General features: G+C 33.6%; 3 protein-coding genes across 3 annotated transcripts; 2 read left to right on the top strand and 1 right to left on the bottom strand.

Moving 5' to 3' along the window:
• Window positions 1–2147: 2147 nt before the first annotated feature.
• On the top strand, window positions 2148–4040 carry LOC122585353 (TMV resistance protein N-like). Its single transcript, XM_043757480.1, has 3 exons — window positions 2148–2355; window positions 3289–3908; window positions 4022–4040. Exons 2-3 carry the CDS (start codon window positions 3310–3312, stop codon window positions 4038–4040), a joined length of 618 nt encoding a protein of 205 aa, XP_043613415.1. The 5' UTR covers window positions 2148–2355; window positions 3289–3309.
• On the top strand, window positions 4033–5192 carry LOC122586003. The gene is made up of 2 exons (XM_043758118.1): window positions 4033–4161; window positions 4243–5192. The coding sequence occupies exons 1-2, from the start codon at window positions 4153–4155 to the stop codon at window positions 4735–4737; spliced, it is 504 nt and encodes a 167-aa protein (XP_043614053.1). The 5' UTR covers window positions 4033–4152; the 3' UTR covers window positions 4738–5192.
• Window positions 5193–13196: 8004 nt separating this feature from the next.
• On the bottom strand, window positions 13197–14315 carry LOC122585343. Its single transcript, XM_043757472.1, has 2 exons — window positions 13928–14315; window positions 13197–13768 (listed from the first exon to the last, which is right to left on the bottom strand). The coding sequence occupies exons 1-2, from the start codon at window positions 14313–14315 to the stop codon at window positions 13197–13199; spliced, it is 960 nt and encodes a 319-aa protein (XP_043613407.1).
• Between the last annotated feature and the right edge of the window lie 4808 nt (window positions 14316–19123).

Here is a 19123-nt window from a genome sequence, read left to right as displayed (position 1 = left end):
AAGTTTGCAGTCGTGCCTTTTGAACTAGATCCGCTCCCAGATACTTGACTTTGATCGAATCCCATACTTCCTTTGCACTTTCGTATTGCGCAACTTGCATTAAGACATCTTGTAGCAATGTTTGAAAGAACATTGCCTTTGTTATATTTTCTTTCTTCTCATCCACATTATCTTCGGTACTGATTATTTCAAACAAACCATGAGCCTTTAAGATTGTTTCCATCATGATTGCCCATGTTGTGTAGTTTGTTTTGGTCAGTTTCGGGCATTGAAGTACTATATTCTGCTCTCAAGTTGGTGTGGATGATTCTCCTGTTGTCATGCTTGTTGCCTTCTTACTTGCTTTCTTTCTTACGTGTGATCGTACGATCAGTTCTTACTTGCTTTGAAACTCGAAAGGATCTCTTACTTTGATCAAAGTTGGTCTTTCTTACTTACTGTGAAACACTAAAGTGTCTCTTTGACCAAAAATGATCTTTCTTACTTACTTTGCAACACTAGCGTTTTTCTAACATACTTTGAAATTGCTAGAGTTTGCACTTACTTACTTACTTTGAAACACTAACGTTTTTCTTACTTACTTACTTAGGAAACACTAGAGTTTTCTTACTTTACTTTGAAACGCGAAGGTTTCGTTAAACAATAGGTTCCTAAAAAACGATAGGTTTCTTCTTACTGTGAACCACAAGGGTTCGGTCTTACTTCTTACTTTTTGAACCACGAGGGTTCGGTCTTACTTCTAGTTTTGTATATTCCTAATTTAAAGGAATGATTTTCTTCCCTTAAATAAAAATTATACAATAACTTTAATTTTATGTTCTTACTTTGTAACCCCAATCAATTGGAAATTTACTAATCCTAAAATTAAATAACTTAATTCAAGATTTCGTTTTAAATCTTTCAAATTTATAAATTTCTAATCTAATAATGAAATATATAAAGTGAAAGAGAAAATGACTTATTCAAATTTGATTGTGTCTTCTGTTGGTAAAGAGATAAATGGTGTCCCACTTGTTGACTTTTACTTACAATCACATACAATTGGTAAAGCCAAAATCGATCACTCCTTATCTTCTTTCTTTCCGATATTTTTCTTTAAAGGAGCAATACCACCAAGTCTCCTGTTTTTTGCTTCCAATAGGTCAAAAACACAATAACGGTTAAGCCCCTTTATTCGGATTGCAATAGAGATGAAGATGATTCACAATCACTGTCAATTTTCTTTCTATTCTTCCACAGCCACACAAAACGGTTGTCCTTTCTGGTCACCAAAAGAAAACACCAAATCGATTTAGGGTATTTCGATCCCCTCTGTTCTGAGATCGGCGGTTGTTTCTTTCCGGTGGTGTCTGGTTGAAATATACGGTTGTGGTGGTTTTATAAGAATGAATCACACCCCTCTTTCTTTCGTCTTGCGGTAAAAGGATTGCAATTCCCTTGAATCGAACCTGATGCTTTGATGCCAGTTGTTGGGTTTTAATCTTACTATGATGAACAAAATCATAGGTAATATATGAATATACTTTCTATTAGATCGTAACTTGCAATATTTGTTCATACGAAATTTACAGACGCTTGACCATATATATAGATATCGAAAAGACACCATGAAAAAGTGTGTGTTTTCATGAAACGGTGTCTATTCTAATAACCGACTCCAACCGACAATAACTGACTCTAATGGACAACCTTTGATGTATCGGTGTGTCCCTTCCTTTTGGTTGTGTCTCTTGCCAAGAGTCACACCCTTTTATTTATTTACATAATGCACACTATATATTCTAACTTGACATATTTAAACCAAAGATTTGGTTTAATGTTCAATAACATTAATAGTTTTTTTTTTCTTTTATTGTAGGAAAATGATAACAAGAAAGCCACAGAACGACCTCATATAGAACGTCATGTTCGTCAACATCCTGGTTGTTCATCAAGCATCATTATGCTTGTCTCAAAGATGAAAAAACTAACCACTTGTTTTGCTGAAGGTGAAGACCGATATTTCAGGAGTACAACAATGGTAATTATTACACAATTGCTTTTCAAGATGCACAATGAGTGATACACCCACATACAATACACAGATACTAATAAGATACTCCAACTCAATATTTACAGTAACTATTTTTTCTATTATTGCAGGAAATTGATAACTCAAAGACGGAGAAACCAAGATTTCCTCAAGTGATCACCACTTCGTTTGATGAAGGGCCTAGTTTTGTTGCAAATGAGTTGAGGTACATACACTGGGATGGTTATCCTGCGAGTCTCTTCCCCGAAAGTTTTCAACCAAGGAAGTTGGTTGTTTTAAAATTGACAAATAGCTTGCAGAAAGAAATTTGGAAGGGTTGCAAGGTACTTCAACTGTTCTTTCCATTAACATATAAACATAGAGTATAGAAACTAATTGACTGATGAATAACAGCTTAAAAAAAGTTTTGTAGATAGATTAATTAATACATAGAGCATAGAAACTAATTGACTAAATATTGGCGTAACTTCATTTCAAGTAAATTAGGAAATAGGAACTCCCCATTTTACTTTGCACAAGGTTGGGTTTAATTTCCGTTTATTAATATGTCAGCTGTTATGTTCCCGGTATTAATTATACACAAAAATAATTAGAAGGATAACACAAAGATCAGATTTGCCAATGTGGGTTTAGCTCACTTTGTAGGTGGTCTTGCCTATCAAGGTTCAATCTTTGGTAATTGACTAATTTATAAAAATAGGGAAGCCTTTGGGCATAAGAATGCGTCTATAGAGTTACTAGCTTATTTAATCACTATCCTCCATACGATGGACATAAAGATATGTGTATGACATGAGGTATATTCTCTAAAGGTTTATGTTCACATAATTATTACAGCCTGCAAATATAACTTTGGAAGGGTATACAAGGTTTTGTTTCCGTTCACATTTTATTAGAGAGACGACACAAATCAAACTTATATAACAAACTATTTGTCATGAGCATATATACTTGTCCGTTGTATATATTAGAGGGGTGGGAGTGGGAAGCAGGTAAGGGTATGCGGTAACACCACCGCCGACTGTAGTATATACACGAAAGAGTCGTTGCCTTCTCAACCAGTATCCTCTAAAAAAAAAAAGTATCCTCTCTATAGAAACTAGAAAGTAGGTCTCACTTAGTGCTAGGACATTAAAATATGTGTATGAGATGTACGTATGTAATGTGTAAGAATGCTATTCCATCCCTGTATAGCATACATAACTCTGGTGTACGTTAACTAATACTTTCGTAAATTTTACTTGCATATGCATCAGTATCTACCATGTTTGAAAGAGATGGAACTCTTTGACATGGGAGCACTAGTGACGACACCTGATATTGGTGGACTCCCATGTCTCCAGAAGTTGAAACTCATGAGATGTGAAAGTTTAGAAGAGATTCATCAATCACTTGGAAATCATTCAAGTCTTGTTCAAGTACATGTGACGAAATGTAAAAAGCTCAGAAGGTTTCCGCCCATTGTTAAGATGGACAGACTGGAGACGCTTGAAATTGAAGAATGTGGTGCACTTGTTGAGTTTCCAAAGATTGAAGCAAAGATGGACAGGTTGATAAAGTTATCTCTGACAAGAGCTGGGATAGAAGTCCTACCCTCATCAGTAGGAAGATATTGTACGAACCTTATTTCGCTAGAGTTGAGTTATTGCATGAGTTTAAAGAGCATCGAAGGCAACTTTCATGCATTAAAATGTCTAGAGAAGTTTGCTATTATATTAGTTACACAGCTTGATAATCTTCAACAACTTATGTTAACTGGTTGCTTAAGAAAGTTGTATCTGTCTAGTTGTAATTTGAAAGATGGAGGAATACCCAACGAGGTTGGTGAGTTAACGGGCTTACAAGAGCTAGATCTAAGTGAGAATGACTTTACACGGTTAGGTTTCAGCCTCTCAAGACTTACTTGCCTCAAATATCTTAAAATGAGTAATTGCATGTATCTTGTTGAATTGCCTGAGCTCCCATCCAGCCTAACGATTCTCATTGCAGACTACTGCAAGTCACTTGAAGCCATCATCAGAGATGATATTCCCATAAATTTTAACTGCTTACGTTACGTATCAATACACGTTACGACCGCTAAAAGTAATCCAATTGGTGGGGAGAGATTAATCGAAAGCATGTTTCAGGTATATATTTTTTCCTTTTGTAAGTTCATGCCATTATAAAGTACTATATACGTATTTAATTAAAATGGGAATGTTTATTAGGGAAATTTGGTTGAACGTGGGTGCCTAACACTTTGCATAAGTGGGGTCGCGATTTCCAGGGTGTTTGGACCTTGTTTACTTAGAAGGGAGAAAAGATACAGAATGCAACTTCCAGAGAATTGGTATAATGACTTTTCTGGATTCTTATTCTGCACAGCTTCCACCTATAATTATTATTCCACGAAGTTAAAAATGACGCATGACAAGTTAGAGGGTGGTGATGATAATAAGAGTGTTGTTGTCGATTGCCCGGAAGATGATATTGAAAAAACATGCGTAAATGTGTGGTATATTCCATTTGGGTCATTGAGAAACACTTTATGGTGGGATCCAACATCCACTGCTATTCAGTTTGAATTTGAATCACGTGTTTGGTGGTGTGGAACAACAAGTTTCTCAGATGTCCCCTCCTTTGACGACGACTATACATGTACATTGAGAATCGAAAATGATTCCAAGTCTACTTTAGAGTGCTATATTCTAAAATATATTTGAGTAAGCTTATGCAAGGTGAAACTCGATCTTATAGTTGAATTTATTTCCATTTTCTTTCTTTCTTTATACTTTTATGGACATTAAATATGTTTTGTAATCCGTGTTTATTAAGTTTTGCGGTTGTAATTATTATCTTATGGTACTTGGTATATGATTCACCGGCATGTCTTCTTTGCCCACCAACTGTTTGACGAAATTTCTCAACAAAGCTGGGATGCTATGGAATAGTCTTATATAAATATCTTCTCTGCTGTTGTAATTATTTTTTGATGGTGCATAGTGGCCATGTATTTGAGTAAAGTCCTTTATTCAAATTTTAATGTAGTTTTGCTTGAGATGACAGGGTTGTTGTAGATGTTGGAAATGGGCCAACCATGTTATGCTTGTTGCAAATGGCTATGTTGTCGGAAGCAAAATCACCCATTGCAGCAAAAGGGGGCGAGTCTCCTTATCCAACAACTCATACGTGTATGAGTGTAGTTTAATCTTGACTTCTCTTTTCGTTTTAATTTGCGAATTCTAGATTAAAAGAAACATGACACAACACCACCATCAGTAAAAACTTGATCACCGCTAACTTGGCATTGCTGTCTTGACGATTATTTTGTGTGAAATGTCTTGTTTCTGTTTACACATAATAGATCGACAAGATCATCACACGTATTAAGAATCATGAAAATGATTGCGTATGTGAGAGTGTGATATTATCAGCAACTGATCACTAGTAGTCAATCCTTTCAATTAATTAATTTAGTGTGTGGTAAAGAGGAGAGCACATTCCATCTGAATTAATTCTTTGAAGTAGTTATCCTTTACCGAATGGAGAAATTAAATCTCACCATATGTAAAGTACGTAGTTCTGCCTGTTACCTTGGTTGAAGGCCACATTGGTGATTTTATCCGGATGTGGTGAACTCAATTACACAACCCTTTGTGGTTGTAGCTGTACCCGCAGGAACTAACTGTTAATTCACCGAAAATCAAGCATAAACTTGTGAATATCTTTCCCGAAGTCAACAAGCACCTTGATAGGTCCGTCAACTTCATGGCACTTTCAATGCTTCCATTGACAGGAAAGAGTTGAAGAGTCAATTATGTCATATAAATCATTGTTTAGTATTTCTAGCATATATAATTGGCCCTGTCAATAGTAAGTCATGTAATGATAAACTGACAAAGTGAAAAGCAATCTTTTTTGCTTGCAAAAGGCGATTGGGGAGAAAACTCGAGCCCGCCAAGCGAAGTCTCTAAGGAAAAAAGGGAATGGATGTACTCTTGAAGTAAGTTTTAACGTTGTAGTCAATCAAAGGTGGTTACTCTGTCTTTGGTTCACTTGCATTTTTGCTTTGCCCACCATCTGTTTAGTGATATTATCCTCTGAGAATATTTGGTTGATCATGTGATGAACTGTAAGTATTTGTATGATTATGGCGGTTTCTTTGAAGTTTATGGCTGTTTATGCCTGTGGTGGTTTAAGAGAGTCGATTTAGAAGGCCTTTATTTTCATGGTGCCCAACTAATGGATATTTTCATGTAACTTAAATATATATGTATTAATCGTCTTATACACAATGATTTAGCTAATGAATGTAAAAGTATTGTCTGTTTAGTTTCTTTTGTTGCAACGGTTATTTATAAAATGTATTCTAAACAATGAATAGGCATCAAACCAATTATATGTTGGGGAACCATACTCGTGATGTTCGCTTAGATGCTTCATTGACATGAGGTATGTTTCCTTTTTTATTTAGCCACAATTGACATGTTTAAAGACCTTTTTAATGTTGTTGCGGCTCCGTCACAATTGCTACTAAGGGATTCATAATTATTAAAGAACAAGTTTTTCCGGGAGATATTATGTTTGTGATTTGATTTAATATAATTATGTTATTTAAATTTATTAAAAAAAGTTATTGATAAAAATAACAAAATATGTCTAACAATAAATATATTTATCGGTAACACACTCTTAAAAAATGAGAAAATGTGCTACAAACATAATATAACAATAATGGAAACTATGAAAATGAATAATTTAAATTGTTACCATACTACTTTCTTATTTTTATTTTTTTTTATGTTTTTTCTTTCTGTTAAATCATTTACTGTCATTTTGTCCTCTTCTTATTTTATATCTAAATTTTGTTTTTATTTACACTAAAAGTTTCGACCTCTAAAATTTTTGTATTCAAGTTTTTATTTTAAATTTTAGGCATCAAACGAACCCCTTTTGCTTTTACACAAAATTTTAAATGTTCGTATTTTAACCGGAACATGTCAACTTTTCCTTTATTTTTAATAAAATAAATATTACATATTCCCTTAAATACTAATCGCATAATTATTAGTGTAATTTACATGCTCCACTCACCTATGATGTCAACATTAACACTCTTCATTTATAATCATGAATATAAATAGAGTTGTGTACTCTTGACTTACAAGCAGTGTTGTAAAACTCGGCAGACTCGGCCGGAAACTCGGGATCGGAATCGAAATCGGGGGTTAAATGGGTCGAGTTGGCTGGAATCAGTTCAAAACTCGGTCAACGACTTGGTCGCTTGTAAAACTCAGTCAAACTCGCCCGGATCGGTCAAAAAATTGGGTAGATCGGTCAAGAATCGGCCAAATCGGGTCAAAACTCGGGTCAACTTTGGTCAAATTTTATTTTTTTTTTAAATAAAAAAAATCCTAAATTGGTTTAAGTTTTTGATTCTAATGCATGAAGTTTGAACTTTGAAGAATTATATTAAAGTTTTTAAACAATTATGTTTTAAGTTTGAAGTTTATTCCATATAATTTTAAAAAATATAAATTTTCTATATACAAACCTGATCCGAGTTCTCCCCGATTCCGATCCGAGTTTTTAAAAACTCACGACTCTCCCACTCACCGATCCAATCCCGAGTTACGAGTTTCTCAACCTTGCTTACAAGCATTCTCTGTTTGTTTACCATGCTTAATAAACTTTTTTGGTGTTTTCTTAGGTGAGTGGGTGACGCTAGTTGTTGATTATATTAAAAACTTACATTTCCGTCATGGTCGAAGTCTTTATCTATCTAGTAGTATCTAATAAAGCATTTTGCCCTTTTTTTCAAATCTCAATTAAGTAATTAAATTATCTAAATTATCTTTCTTTTTTATTCACTAATGTAAAGATCTCTAACTAATATACCTATAATACCCTTAAATTTTAATAATTTATTTTTCTTTTTCTCCTTAAATCTCAACCACTCATATTTTCTCTCCCCTCCATAAATCATTTTATTCCTCTAATTCATTCAAAATCTTTTATCTCAAAAACCATATATCGATAAATTATAAAAACTGCATTAGTTTCCTTAAAATTTCATGTTTTTTTATTAGAGATTTCATTTGATATATACTTTCGACGAATTTTTAAATCCGAGGGCAGAGCCCGTATACTTTATGACTTGACCTATCATCCCCATCATCTCGCTACCGCAACGCACGGGTACTATCTCTCGTCTTTCAGATACATCATTCGTAAGATCCTTTCATTTGCCGTCACAGGTGTTTAAAAGTGCACAATTTTTTTGATCGAAAGCTCATTCAATGATGGCAGTTTAAATTTTGTAGACTCCCCTGTCGTAAGATCTGTTCGAAGAATTGTTTCCAATAATGAAAGTGTTGTAAAGAAGCTTCTACACCAGTATCTAGATTTATTAACATGCACTGAGGTACATCTACATCAATAATCTTTTCTTGTATGGTGTTTCATTTTTTCTTTCAAGTTTGATAACGGGGGATACTTATGGAGATAGTGTCTAAAATGAGTTACACTTAGACAGTTATCGACATCACTTGAAGGACATACAGATCGAATGTGGATAGAATATACGTCAATGTCGGGAGATAAGAATCTCAGCTCCTCACAAAACATGTCACCAAAATCAACTTGTTCTTGAAAAGAGTGTATTCGCTTCTTCATGCAAGGCGATGACCTCTATATGATCGCCCTTTCAACAAGCTAGCTAGTGAGAATGGAAAAAAAATATGGAAGATTAAGATGTGGATCCAGATGACAATTCAGTTGCGTATATTGGCTTTGGGTATTCCTACCACTGGAAAGCAAGAATGGAAACATATGGATAAGTTTAGTACCAGACCGTGATTGATGCATTCAAAACATTAAAGGACTTCGATAAAAAAAAATGCAAAAGCATGAGACAATATGTGAAAAATGCAACGGAGATCTTTTTCTTATTCGTAGTAGAAGTCGCAAAAAATACTGGGTGGCGGATAGAATGGAATTTTTTTTTGAAATATTAATTTATAGAGGGTGTTTTGTCAAACAAGTTATAAAAAAAAAAAAAATTATGGAACCGGGTAAACCGGCTTTTGAAAAGCCGGGTTCAAAAAAGTACATTCGAAACCGGCTTCTCAAAAGCCGGGTTCTGAGCTCTTTGACTGGAACAGTGAAGCTGCAGGACGATGTCGACGTTGATGTGACTTGACACTCGAACCCGGCTTTTGAAAAACCCGGTTTAGAAAAGGACAAAAAAGCATGCAACGCTTTTTGAGGTCTTCGTTTATATATATACATGCATATATTCTGAGATGTTCACGCACACAAGCAAAATATTTGAAGGATCCCATTTACGATGGATCTCTATTTTGAAGGATCCCATTTACGAATGATACACAGTCACCCCATATTAACTGAACTACAATTGGGTTGAATAATGATGAAGATGCCATTTTTCTAAAATATAACTATGAAAGTATTTGAAATGTTATCTGAAAATATTTGTTGAAATACTGATAATCATTCAAGATACATCACATATACTATATATAGATAAATAATGAATTAGGTTTACAAGGTGGTATTAGGGTTTCGTGAGCTTCTGACACGTGTTATGGTTAGGCCGAACCCGGCTTTTGAAAAACCGGGTTCGAGTGCTTTAGTCACACCATCACGTCCTCTTGTTCGGTCAAAGATTGCCTGCAACTTGTCAGCTCCATCTGAACCCGGCTTTTGAAAAGCCGATTTCGATTGTACTTTTTTGAACCCGGCTTTTGGAAAGCCGGTTTCGAGCCTAATTTTTTGAACTCGGCTTTTCAAAAGCCGGTTTACCTGGTTCTATAAAAAAAAAAATTTAAAAATTTGTTTGACAAAACACCCTCCATAAATTACTATTTCAAAAAAATTTTCGATAGAATGGATGTTTCATTCATGACGTTGGTTATTCTACTTGCCATCCCGTCATTTCTTGTAGCTTCCACTATCATCATTGTCTCACACTTTTGCATTTTTTATCAAAGTTCATTAATGTTTGGACTTTGGAACACATCAATCATGGTCTCATAATTAAGCTTATTTATCTGTTTCCGGTCTTCCTTCCCCTTGTAGGAATAGCCAAAACCAACATATGCGACTTGTCTCTTGGATCTAACATCTTTGTAATCTTCCCAAATTTTTTCCAATTCTCAGTTTTGAAAAGACAATCATATAGAGGTCATCACCTCACAAGAAGACGCAAATACACTCTTTTATCAAGGACAAGTCGATTTTTGTGACATGTTTTGCGAGGAGATTCTTAAGGAAGTAATCGTTGGACAGTGTAGTGCTTGCTTTATTTCCGCTTTATTTTACGTCTTGGATCATTGGTTTGGACAATTGATTTTGAATCCAATATCATGTACATCTCCATTAATCTTTTCTTGTAAAGCATGTTTCACTTTTTCCTTTCAATTTCACTAAAGAAGGATACATTTAGAGATTGTGTGTGGATTGAGTTATACTTAGACAAGGGCTGGCATCACGTGAAGGACAGATTATTGGATAGGTGAGTGTCATTAAAAGGTTCAAAACTTTGTGGAGAGATAAGAATCTCCTCGCAAAAAAGTCATCTAAAACGAATTGTTCTTGTATTCGCTTCTTCATGCAAGCTGGTCTTTGTGATGTTGGTCTTTGTCTAAGTATAACTCAATCCGGAAACTATCACCAATTAATATTAGTGAACTGAAAGGAAAAAAGGAAACACATTTACTTGATTAATGTACATCTTATTAGACTGAAATCTATGGTCCAAACCATGACCTGGCCGGGGTTTCAAGCTTATGTTTTTGTGAATAGATCCAGATATTGGGTGTAGAAGCTTCATTAAGAGAACCAAAGAAGCTTGTGATATTGCAACGGCTTATAATCATCTTCATATTTTTAGTTTTTGGTATTTTTGTGTATCTTTATGTATGTATTTATAGTATTTTATAGTTAGCTTACTCATGGATAAATAATGGAAATTGATTTATCAATCTAACCAAATCAATCTAATAACATAATGATGACACTTGACATAATTAAAAGAAAAGGTTGAAAGAGAGAATGCGTGGAATACACTAGTCATGTAATAAAGGCTTAAGGTTGATTATTAGGTTGATTTTTAGGTTGATATATCATTACTCATTTTTAGTGCTTCGGATTGAGCAGACTCAACATCGTCACACTAGCTTCAGATGTTATGCTATTCTTAGAAATAACCATAATGTGTGCCCAAGAGATGGAGATTGGATATGTGTTGATCAACTTAACTAAGTTCCATTCTCTTCTTTTAAGTTTGAAAAGTAAACACCATACGCTTTGAAACCTGGTGCATGGCTCATTGATTGTTAGTACAATGTACACAAATACATTTTTAAAAATTGTTTTAAAGGTTATAAAAAAGGTTTTTTTCGACCACTCTAAAAGCCGTGAATTTAAAAATTAAGTAACTTCACTTAATCTCATTAATTTTCTGATTTTGGACATCCCTAACGATCGATAATGTATAATCCATCATTTGGGGGTGCTAATTGGAAGAGCAATTGAGAAGTGTATGGTTGAATGGGGTTTGAAAAACATCTTGACTATGCTGGTGGTTAATGCTAGCTCTAATGATGTAGCGGTTTAACACTTAAAGAAACTTAGGGCACGTTTGGTTGTAAAAAATGTTTTCTAGTTTTTCATTTATAATTTTTTAGAAAATGAAAGGAGTTTTTATTTCCTATAAAACAAATAAAAAATTTGAAAACGCGTTCTAATTAGAAAATTAGAAAACATGTTAGAAATGTGAGGGGAGGGGAGGAATGAAATGGAAAATGAAATAAAAAATGAAAAACAAGAAAAAGATGTTTTCAAGTTATCTATGAAAAAATGGAAAACATTATTTTTGTTTTCTTAGAAAACATTCTTAGAAAACTATCATTAGAACGCGTTTTCTGTTTTTCATGTTTTCTTAGAAAACAGAAATGGAAAACAGAGGTTGTTTTCTACAACCAAACGTCCCCTTAATAATTGGGATTGTGGTGTGTTTAAAGAATTGGTTTTGTACCTTTTTATGTTTTTGCTCACATTTTTTGCTGGAAAAGGCACTGGATGGTGTGTGTTTACGCATGTGCTTGTGGCGGTGGACATTTTTGCCTGTCAATAATTCTGAAATCTGAACTCAATACACTTGCTTTGTCAAACTATAAACTTTATCTAACGGCCTGATCGACTTACCCTTTATTGGCTAAGTGACCAAATTATAAAAACTTCTTCAGCAGTTATAGTTTGGATCTTTAAACGTGATGAATATGTAAAAGTTTAGATGGCAGAGCTAATAATTTTTACAGGGATTAGTATCTTGAAATGTATCTTTGACCAAATATCTATAATAGGAAATAACTAAAGTTGTGTGTATTGTATGTAAGCAACTCGAAAACATGTTTATTGTATGTAAGAAAACATACGTGGCAATCATCTACATGTGTCACTTGTCAGATTTTAATTAGTTGAAACAAAATTCTTACATACAATAAACATTTTTTCGAGTTGCTTACATCCAATACACACAACTTTAGTTATTTTCTACTATAGACATTTGTTCAAAGTTTCTTACATTCCCGGAAATTAATCTCATTTTTATATAAAATGGGAGAAAAACTTTATGATAAATTATATTTTGAATGCCAGTGTTTTTATAAAAAGTATTTACCAAAATGGTGTGTTTTGAAAAGTATTTACCAAAATATTGTTTTTTTTTTAAATAAAAAAATTACAAAAATGGTGTTATAATGAGTTTCGTATACTTTGGCTAAAAATCAACTTATTAACCACCTTTCTTTCTCTCTCCCTATATTTAATGGAATCTTATAGATTCTAACGGTGGAGGGTGTAGAGGGACGTTCATCCCTCTCATCTCTCTCTAACTATCCAATTAAATTACTACACATCATTTCAACCCTTTAATCTTATTTTCAACCTTTTTTTAGTGGCAACCATCACTATCAATCATTTCTTCACATTTTAATAATTTATCCTTAACATTATAAACTTACATAATTAACCCTTTTAAATATAACCAACCAAATATATAAAGAAAACACATACATTTCATTTAGCGATTAAAAATTTAAAGATACAAGACATAAATTAAAATAAAACACATACATTTTATTACGAATAAAAAAAACTACAAAAACAAATCGGCAATCGGTGTAAGTTGAGCCGTTGGGTCGTCGAGATGGAATAAATTTTGTCTCCCAACGTGCGCTGTAAGATCATATCGAAGACGATGATGAACATCTTCATCTTCATCTTCTATCTCATCCACTGCATCGTGGTTATAAACCACTTGAACTCCCGTATCCACAATACGAACCGGTGATATTGCCCTTCCATCATACTTTATAATCATGTTGTGCAATGAAATACACGCGTGCATGATGTTAGTAATCTTGTCGACCGTCATCGCTCGCATTGACTGACTCAAAATACCCCATTTTCCTTTCAAAACACCAAAAGCTCGCTCTACATCCTTTCTTGCTGATTCTTGAGCTTTCTTAAACTTCTTGTCATTTGTTTCAGTCGGATATGGCATTGCCTTGACATGAGTCGCCCACCTAGGATAGATTCCATCGGTAAGATAGTATCCCCGTTTGTAACGACCGTTGTTTACGGTAAAAGATGCGTCAGGAGCCGTCGAATTTTGCTCCCTCATATACAATGTCGATTGATTCAAGACATTGATATCGTTGAGCGACCCTGGAGGACCAAAAAAAACATGCTAAATCCACAAGTCTTGTGAAGCAACAGCTTCAAGCGTAACCGTGGGGGTATGGATGATCACCTCTCTTGTATTGTCCCTTCAACGCTGTGGGACAATTTCTCCAAACAAAATGCGTACAATCAAGACTTCCTAGCCTTCCCGGAATCTTGTGTCTCCGTTCATGCGCTTCATACAACCGGCAACATCATGACTAGTCGGCCTACGTAAGTACTCGTCACGATATAACTCAATGACCGCGCTGCAAAAATGATCAAGGCTTTCGCGAGAAATTCTCATTGCCATGCACAAGTAGTCATCAAAGTTATCTGGAGGGTTACCCGTTCCGAGTTGTTCCACCCCAGATGTGCATTTTTGTATGGCAGCAAAACTCTTTCTCCCCGACCGATCTACACGCTCTTGAAAGTAAACAAAACGTTGCTCAATATCACTAACTATCTTTAAAAACAACCTTTGACTCATTCGAAATCTTTCACGAAACCAAACCGGGGCAAACTTCGAGTTTTCAACAAAGTAGGCACGCATAATCGTTTCGTGAGCTCGTTCCCGAAACCGCTCGATGTAGGCGCGGGTTTCGGTTGAGCTTGTCGTGTCGTCTTCAACCGCGTCAATAACACTTTGCAAAAAAGGTAGGCTACTACCCGTGGACAAATTCGGAAACGACAAAAGAATTGAAAATTCCAAAGCCAAAGAAATATCTCGGACGACGATGATGATGAAGATGATGAAGATAATGGATTCATATGATGAAAATATGTTAATACTTGTGTTTGAATTGAGAAATATAGAGTAAAAATGGGGTTTAGTTGTGTTTTTGGTATAATAGGTTCGGCCATATATGTAGAAATTCAAAAAAAAAAAAAAAAAAGGTTGGCAGACTTAACACTTTTAGTCCCCGGAGTGTGTCAGTTTACAACTTTGGTCCTCCCAACGGTCATGTGACCGTTTGAAATATTTCACCCTTGCTCCCTGTCTCCTTAAGCTCTCCGCGAGCAATGAACTCGCCGGTCCCAACTCGCTGCCATCTCCCTCCCATGACAACCGAAGCTCGCCGACCTCGCTGCAGCCCGTTCCATCTTGCCAACCAACTCGCTTTTGGCTCCCTCCCCCTAAATGGTATACTATGCCTGCTAACCATGTTATAATAGCCAACCAAAAACTTAGGATGTGAAAAAGTTAAAAAGACACCAACTAAAAACCGTCGATAGATTTATCTCTTTGGGCTAGAAACAATGTATTTGTTTGTATAGAGGACTGCCTTTGTGCCATATGCGATATGCCAAGCTCCAAATATAACATTGAATTAGAGCTCTGGCTATGCATTTCATCTAAAGAATGAAGCACGCATAACATATACTAAGAGGTTAGGTATTGTAAAACAAGTATTAAAGTAAAACAAATAAGACAAGATCTTAACTCTTAGATCATGGTTAAATTGATGCACGAAGAGTCACGAAGAAATTGATGTAAAATGATTTTCATGATGCAAGGTGATTATCACTGAAGAAAAACCTATTGTTTTATTTGTTTTACTTTAATAGTTGTTTTATTTTACCTAAAACCTATATACTAAATACTTAAAAATGGTGTTTTTATTTCAATAGAACTTTCGGTTAAACATTCACTAAAATAATGTTTCATTTGTTCACACTTTTAATTTAGCTAGTGTGAACAAATTAAAAATTTTGTGTAAAAATATATATAACTAAACGTGTGTAAAAATGTCACCACACTAAAATGTGTGTAGAATTAAAAATTCACACTTTATAGTATGAACTTTCATAGTTAAATTGTAACACCTCATTTGTCCACATTAACTAAAAAGTTAGCATGCACAAATGGAATGCAACAAAATAATTATGAAAGTCTACACTAAAAAGTGTGAACTTTTAGTTCTACACACTTTTTAGTGTAAAGAAATTTCTACACACTAGTTCTTTATAACTTTACACACCTAAAAGCGTGACAAAATTTTTTATTTGTTCTCACTAACTAAAAGTGTAGACAAATGCAACATAATTTGTAGTGATTATTATAAGCTAAATTTAGTTGACTACTTTTGGTTTATGTAACCAGTAAAAGGATTTCGTTTGCTCCATTATTTCATGCCTTCGCGATTTATTTTTTTTTTATAGTTAACTTTTATTCAAAAAAGCGCCCAACTCACACAAAAAAACAGGAGCGGCGCGGATAATTATAAGTTATGTATACACATTGAAGTTATTCCAATCTTCCCAACTAATAGTACAATTTATTGATCTATGTTTGAACCATAAGAAACTAGTCGTCTTGATCTCATGAAAAACCTTTTCGGCACAAGTCTTCTCTTCCTTGAATCTTCTATTGTTTCTTGCCCGTCAAATGCACCAACATGAGACAAAAATAATTCCTTTGAAAATCGTCTTTGCCCCTTTTCCAAGTCCAGTAAAATACATATTGTTGCACGATATTTTTCTATGATACACTTATTGTTGCACGATATTTTTCTAGTATACCTTTGGTTAGAACTAGAATCCATAAAATACTATTTAGAATTTATAAGTATCAATTAGAATATAGCGAGACAGAAAGAAAGGTGGTTAAGAAGTTGAGTTTTTAAACAAATTATACAAAAACTTATAAAAAGACCATTTTTGTAAATATTTTTTTAAAAAAACACCCTTTTGGTAGATATTTTTCAAAACACACCATTTTAGTAAATATTTTTTATAAAAACACCATTTTGGCTAATAACTCAAAAGAAGTATAACTTGATATATAGGCTTCAATGCAACAATGATAATGAATTTTGTCAAAGACGGTGTATCACGAAAGTATGAAGTAAACTATCATACTTTTATTTGAGGATAAATCGGTTATATATGTCTGAAAATACAAATGCTTCGATGTATGAAGGAAGTAAAAAATAGAACTAAAGAGGTTCGACAGAAAACAGAGTAGTTGAAAGAAAAGGAATAAGGAAATGACATTGATCATTTTCATACTATATTGAAATGACATTGGCATAAATTTATATTAGGTTGTTCGATCACTATGTAGAATTAAGCTTTTCTTGCCTCTATGATTTATGTGTAGTTTACCATCTTTAACTTATCTTTGAGATTATATAACTCCAACTAGAGCCGGCCCTGCTATCCGGCGAAGAGAGCGACAACCCGGAGCAACAAAAAAACGAAAGAATTATGGGTATAAAAAATTATATCGAAATTATATTATGCTAGGTTAATCAAGCATCAAAACTTTTCATATAAGATCCATTTAGACATGATAAAAAGATGCTGCTAAAAAAAAGGTCTCGGAGCTTTAATGGCGGAAATTGTTGCAGGTCAGGGTGTTAGTTCGAGGAAGACAAAGGCAAATATGATGCTTCTTTCTTTAAATTTTCACTTACAATCCTATATTATTTAGTTTGTTAAACTTAACCCTTCACATTTAAAAGCTTTTCCATTTTAACCTTATATGTTTTAATATGTTTTTAGAATAACTTAAATATTTTGTCATCTATGCTTTTTTATAAACCATACACCACGTGTCCTGAAATTTAAAAATTTAAAACAATCAAATTTATCTTAAAATAAATTATATTTGAATATTCATTAATTATAAAATAAAATGAAAACAACATTTTTAAACACAATCCAAATTAATATAACAATGGAACACAAATAAAATTTCCAGTACTTTATAAATTCATATCAAGATTTTATTTAACGAAAATATTCACATTCTAAAACATACTACATAGTTATTAAGACATATATGTATTTGTTTTTACCCTTAAAATTATGTAAAACTCCGTTTATAAGTTTTTGTCAAATAAAAAACCAATAATAAATTAAGAATATGATGTATAAGTGTGTTATTTTAAAGTTTAAAATTTTGTAAGATAATAATATACCAACTTAATATAGAGTAACATATTTGTCATTATAAACTTTGACAAAATCATTGATCCATCTGGTATGGGCATAATTTGCTTATCTCGTCCTGAGCATTAGATAACTCAGGATCGGCACTGGGTCCAACTGTTTATGTTACATGATATATGTATGTAACTATGTATATATTGAATTCATTAATGATAAAAAGAAAACTTTGAAACCTTCCTGACATGGCAGTAGAGTCACATGGAAAGAAAGAAGAGGATTTCATTAAGTAACCGGTTATTTGAAGAGTGACCAGGGAGCATGTGGTAAGAGAGTTGTGACACATTTATATCTACCCGTTCGTTCTCATTTATTGGGACTAGAAAAACTTGCAACGACAAACTTCCTTTGTAGTTTGTTATTTCTTTTAACGTCAAATTCATTAATTCAACAAACGCTTTTAAACATTCATGTTGAGGTTCAAATTTAATTCTATCATATCGATACTAAGAGATTTTAAGACAAAAACATTTACGAATATCTCAGTTTTTACGTAGTTATATATGTTATGAGATTTCTCTTCATTTATATATATGACTATGTAACACTTAAATTTCGTACATATATCATACAAGTATATGTTACTTTTGACATAACTCCAAAAAAAAAAGTCAAAAAGTTGTCCACTAATTAATGGCTTGAAATAAGAAAAGCTTCTCCGTTAATTCCTTTAGAATACATGAATATGTGTCTTTTTGAAAGGAAAACAAAACAATGGTAGCATTCTTTTAACGAGCAGATCATATGATGAATACATATAATGAAAGTTGATAATGAAAAAATTGAATGATTGAGTTATAAAGGTTTTAATACAAAAAACACAAATCTGAGAATAGTAAATCAGATTGTGAACACACAATACATAAACGATCTACATTGCTATCTATTTTTCTTGAATACAAAAAAGAGTGAATAAAAAAGGTGTGTTCTTTTGTTCTGCTACTATGTCTTGATAAAGGGGGAAGAAAAGACCCGTTACCTCAAATCCAGTACAACTAACGGGTATAATGAAGTTATAACCCATACTACTTTGATCCCTCATCTACATAGAAAATACACTTTATGCCTTCAACTTGATTATCTCAATAAAACACGCTATCTTTAGGTATCGAGCTAAAGCTAAGATTGAAAGAAACGCGATCACCTTCTCAACACTTTTATTTCGAGGCATGAAATATATGAATAGAACAATGGACTCGCTATCAGAGAGGGAACGGTGCACAAGATAAAAGCATGGTACCATATGGTACCATTTGTTACACTAATCCCCCGTTAATCAGATTTACTTTATTTCTTTTATAAATAGAATAAAACTAATAGTTATATGGAAGTTAAATGGGCTACATCAGACTTACTTTGTTTCTTTCTTGCTTTTGGGGTATAGTATAATGTTGGTTCGGGCTTGCT

This window comes from Erigeron canadensis, chromosome 1, assembly GCF_010389155.1.
Source record: "Erigeron canadensis isolate Cc75 chromosome 1, C_canadensis_v1, whole genome shotgun sequence".
Classification (NCBI taxonomy): Eukaryota; Viridiplantae; Streptophyta; class Magnoliopsida; order Asterales; family Asteraceae; genus Erigeron; species Erigeron canadensis.
This window is presented reverse-complemented; position numbering and strand designations above follow the sequence as displayed.

What these genes read in the sequence shown, in the direction of transcription:
- LOC122585343 (XM_043757472.1), bottom strand. Translation starts at nt 14,315, where the DNA reads ATGCGTGCCTACTTTGTTGAAAACTCGAAGTTTGCCCCGGTTTGGTTT. An exon ending in AGACACAAGATTCCGGGAAG is followed by an intron (nt 13,769 to 13,927) that starts GCTAGGAAGTCT and finishes TTGGTCCTCCAG; the next exon opens with GGTCGCTCAACGATATCAAT.
- LOC122585353 (XM_043757480.1), top strand. Translation starts at nt 3,310, where the DNA reads ATGGAACTCTTTGACATGGGAGCACTAGTGACGACACCTGATATTGGT.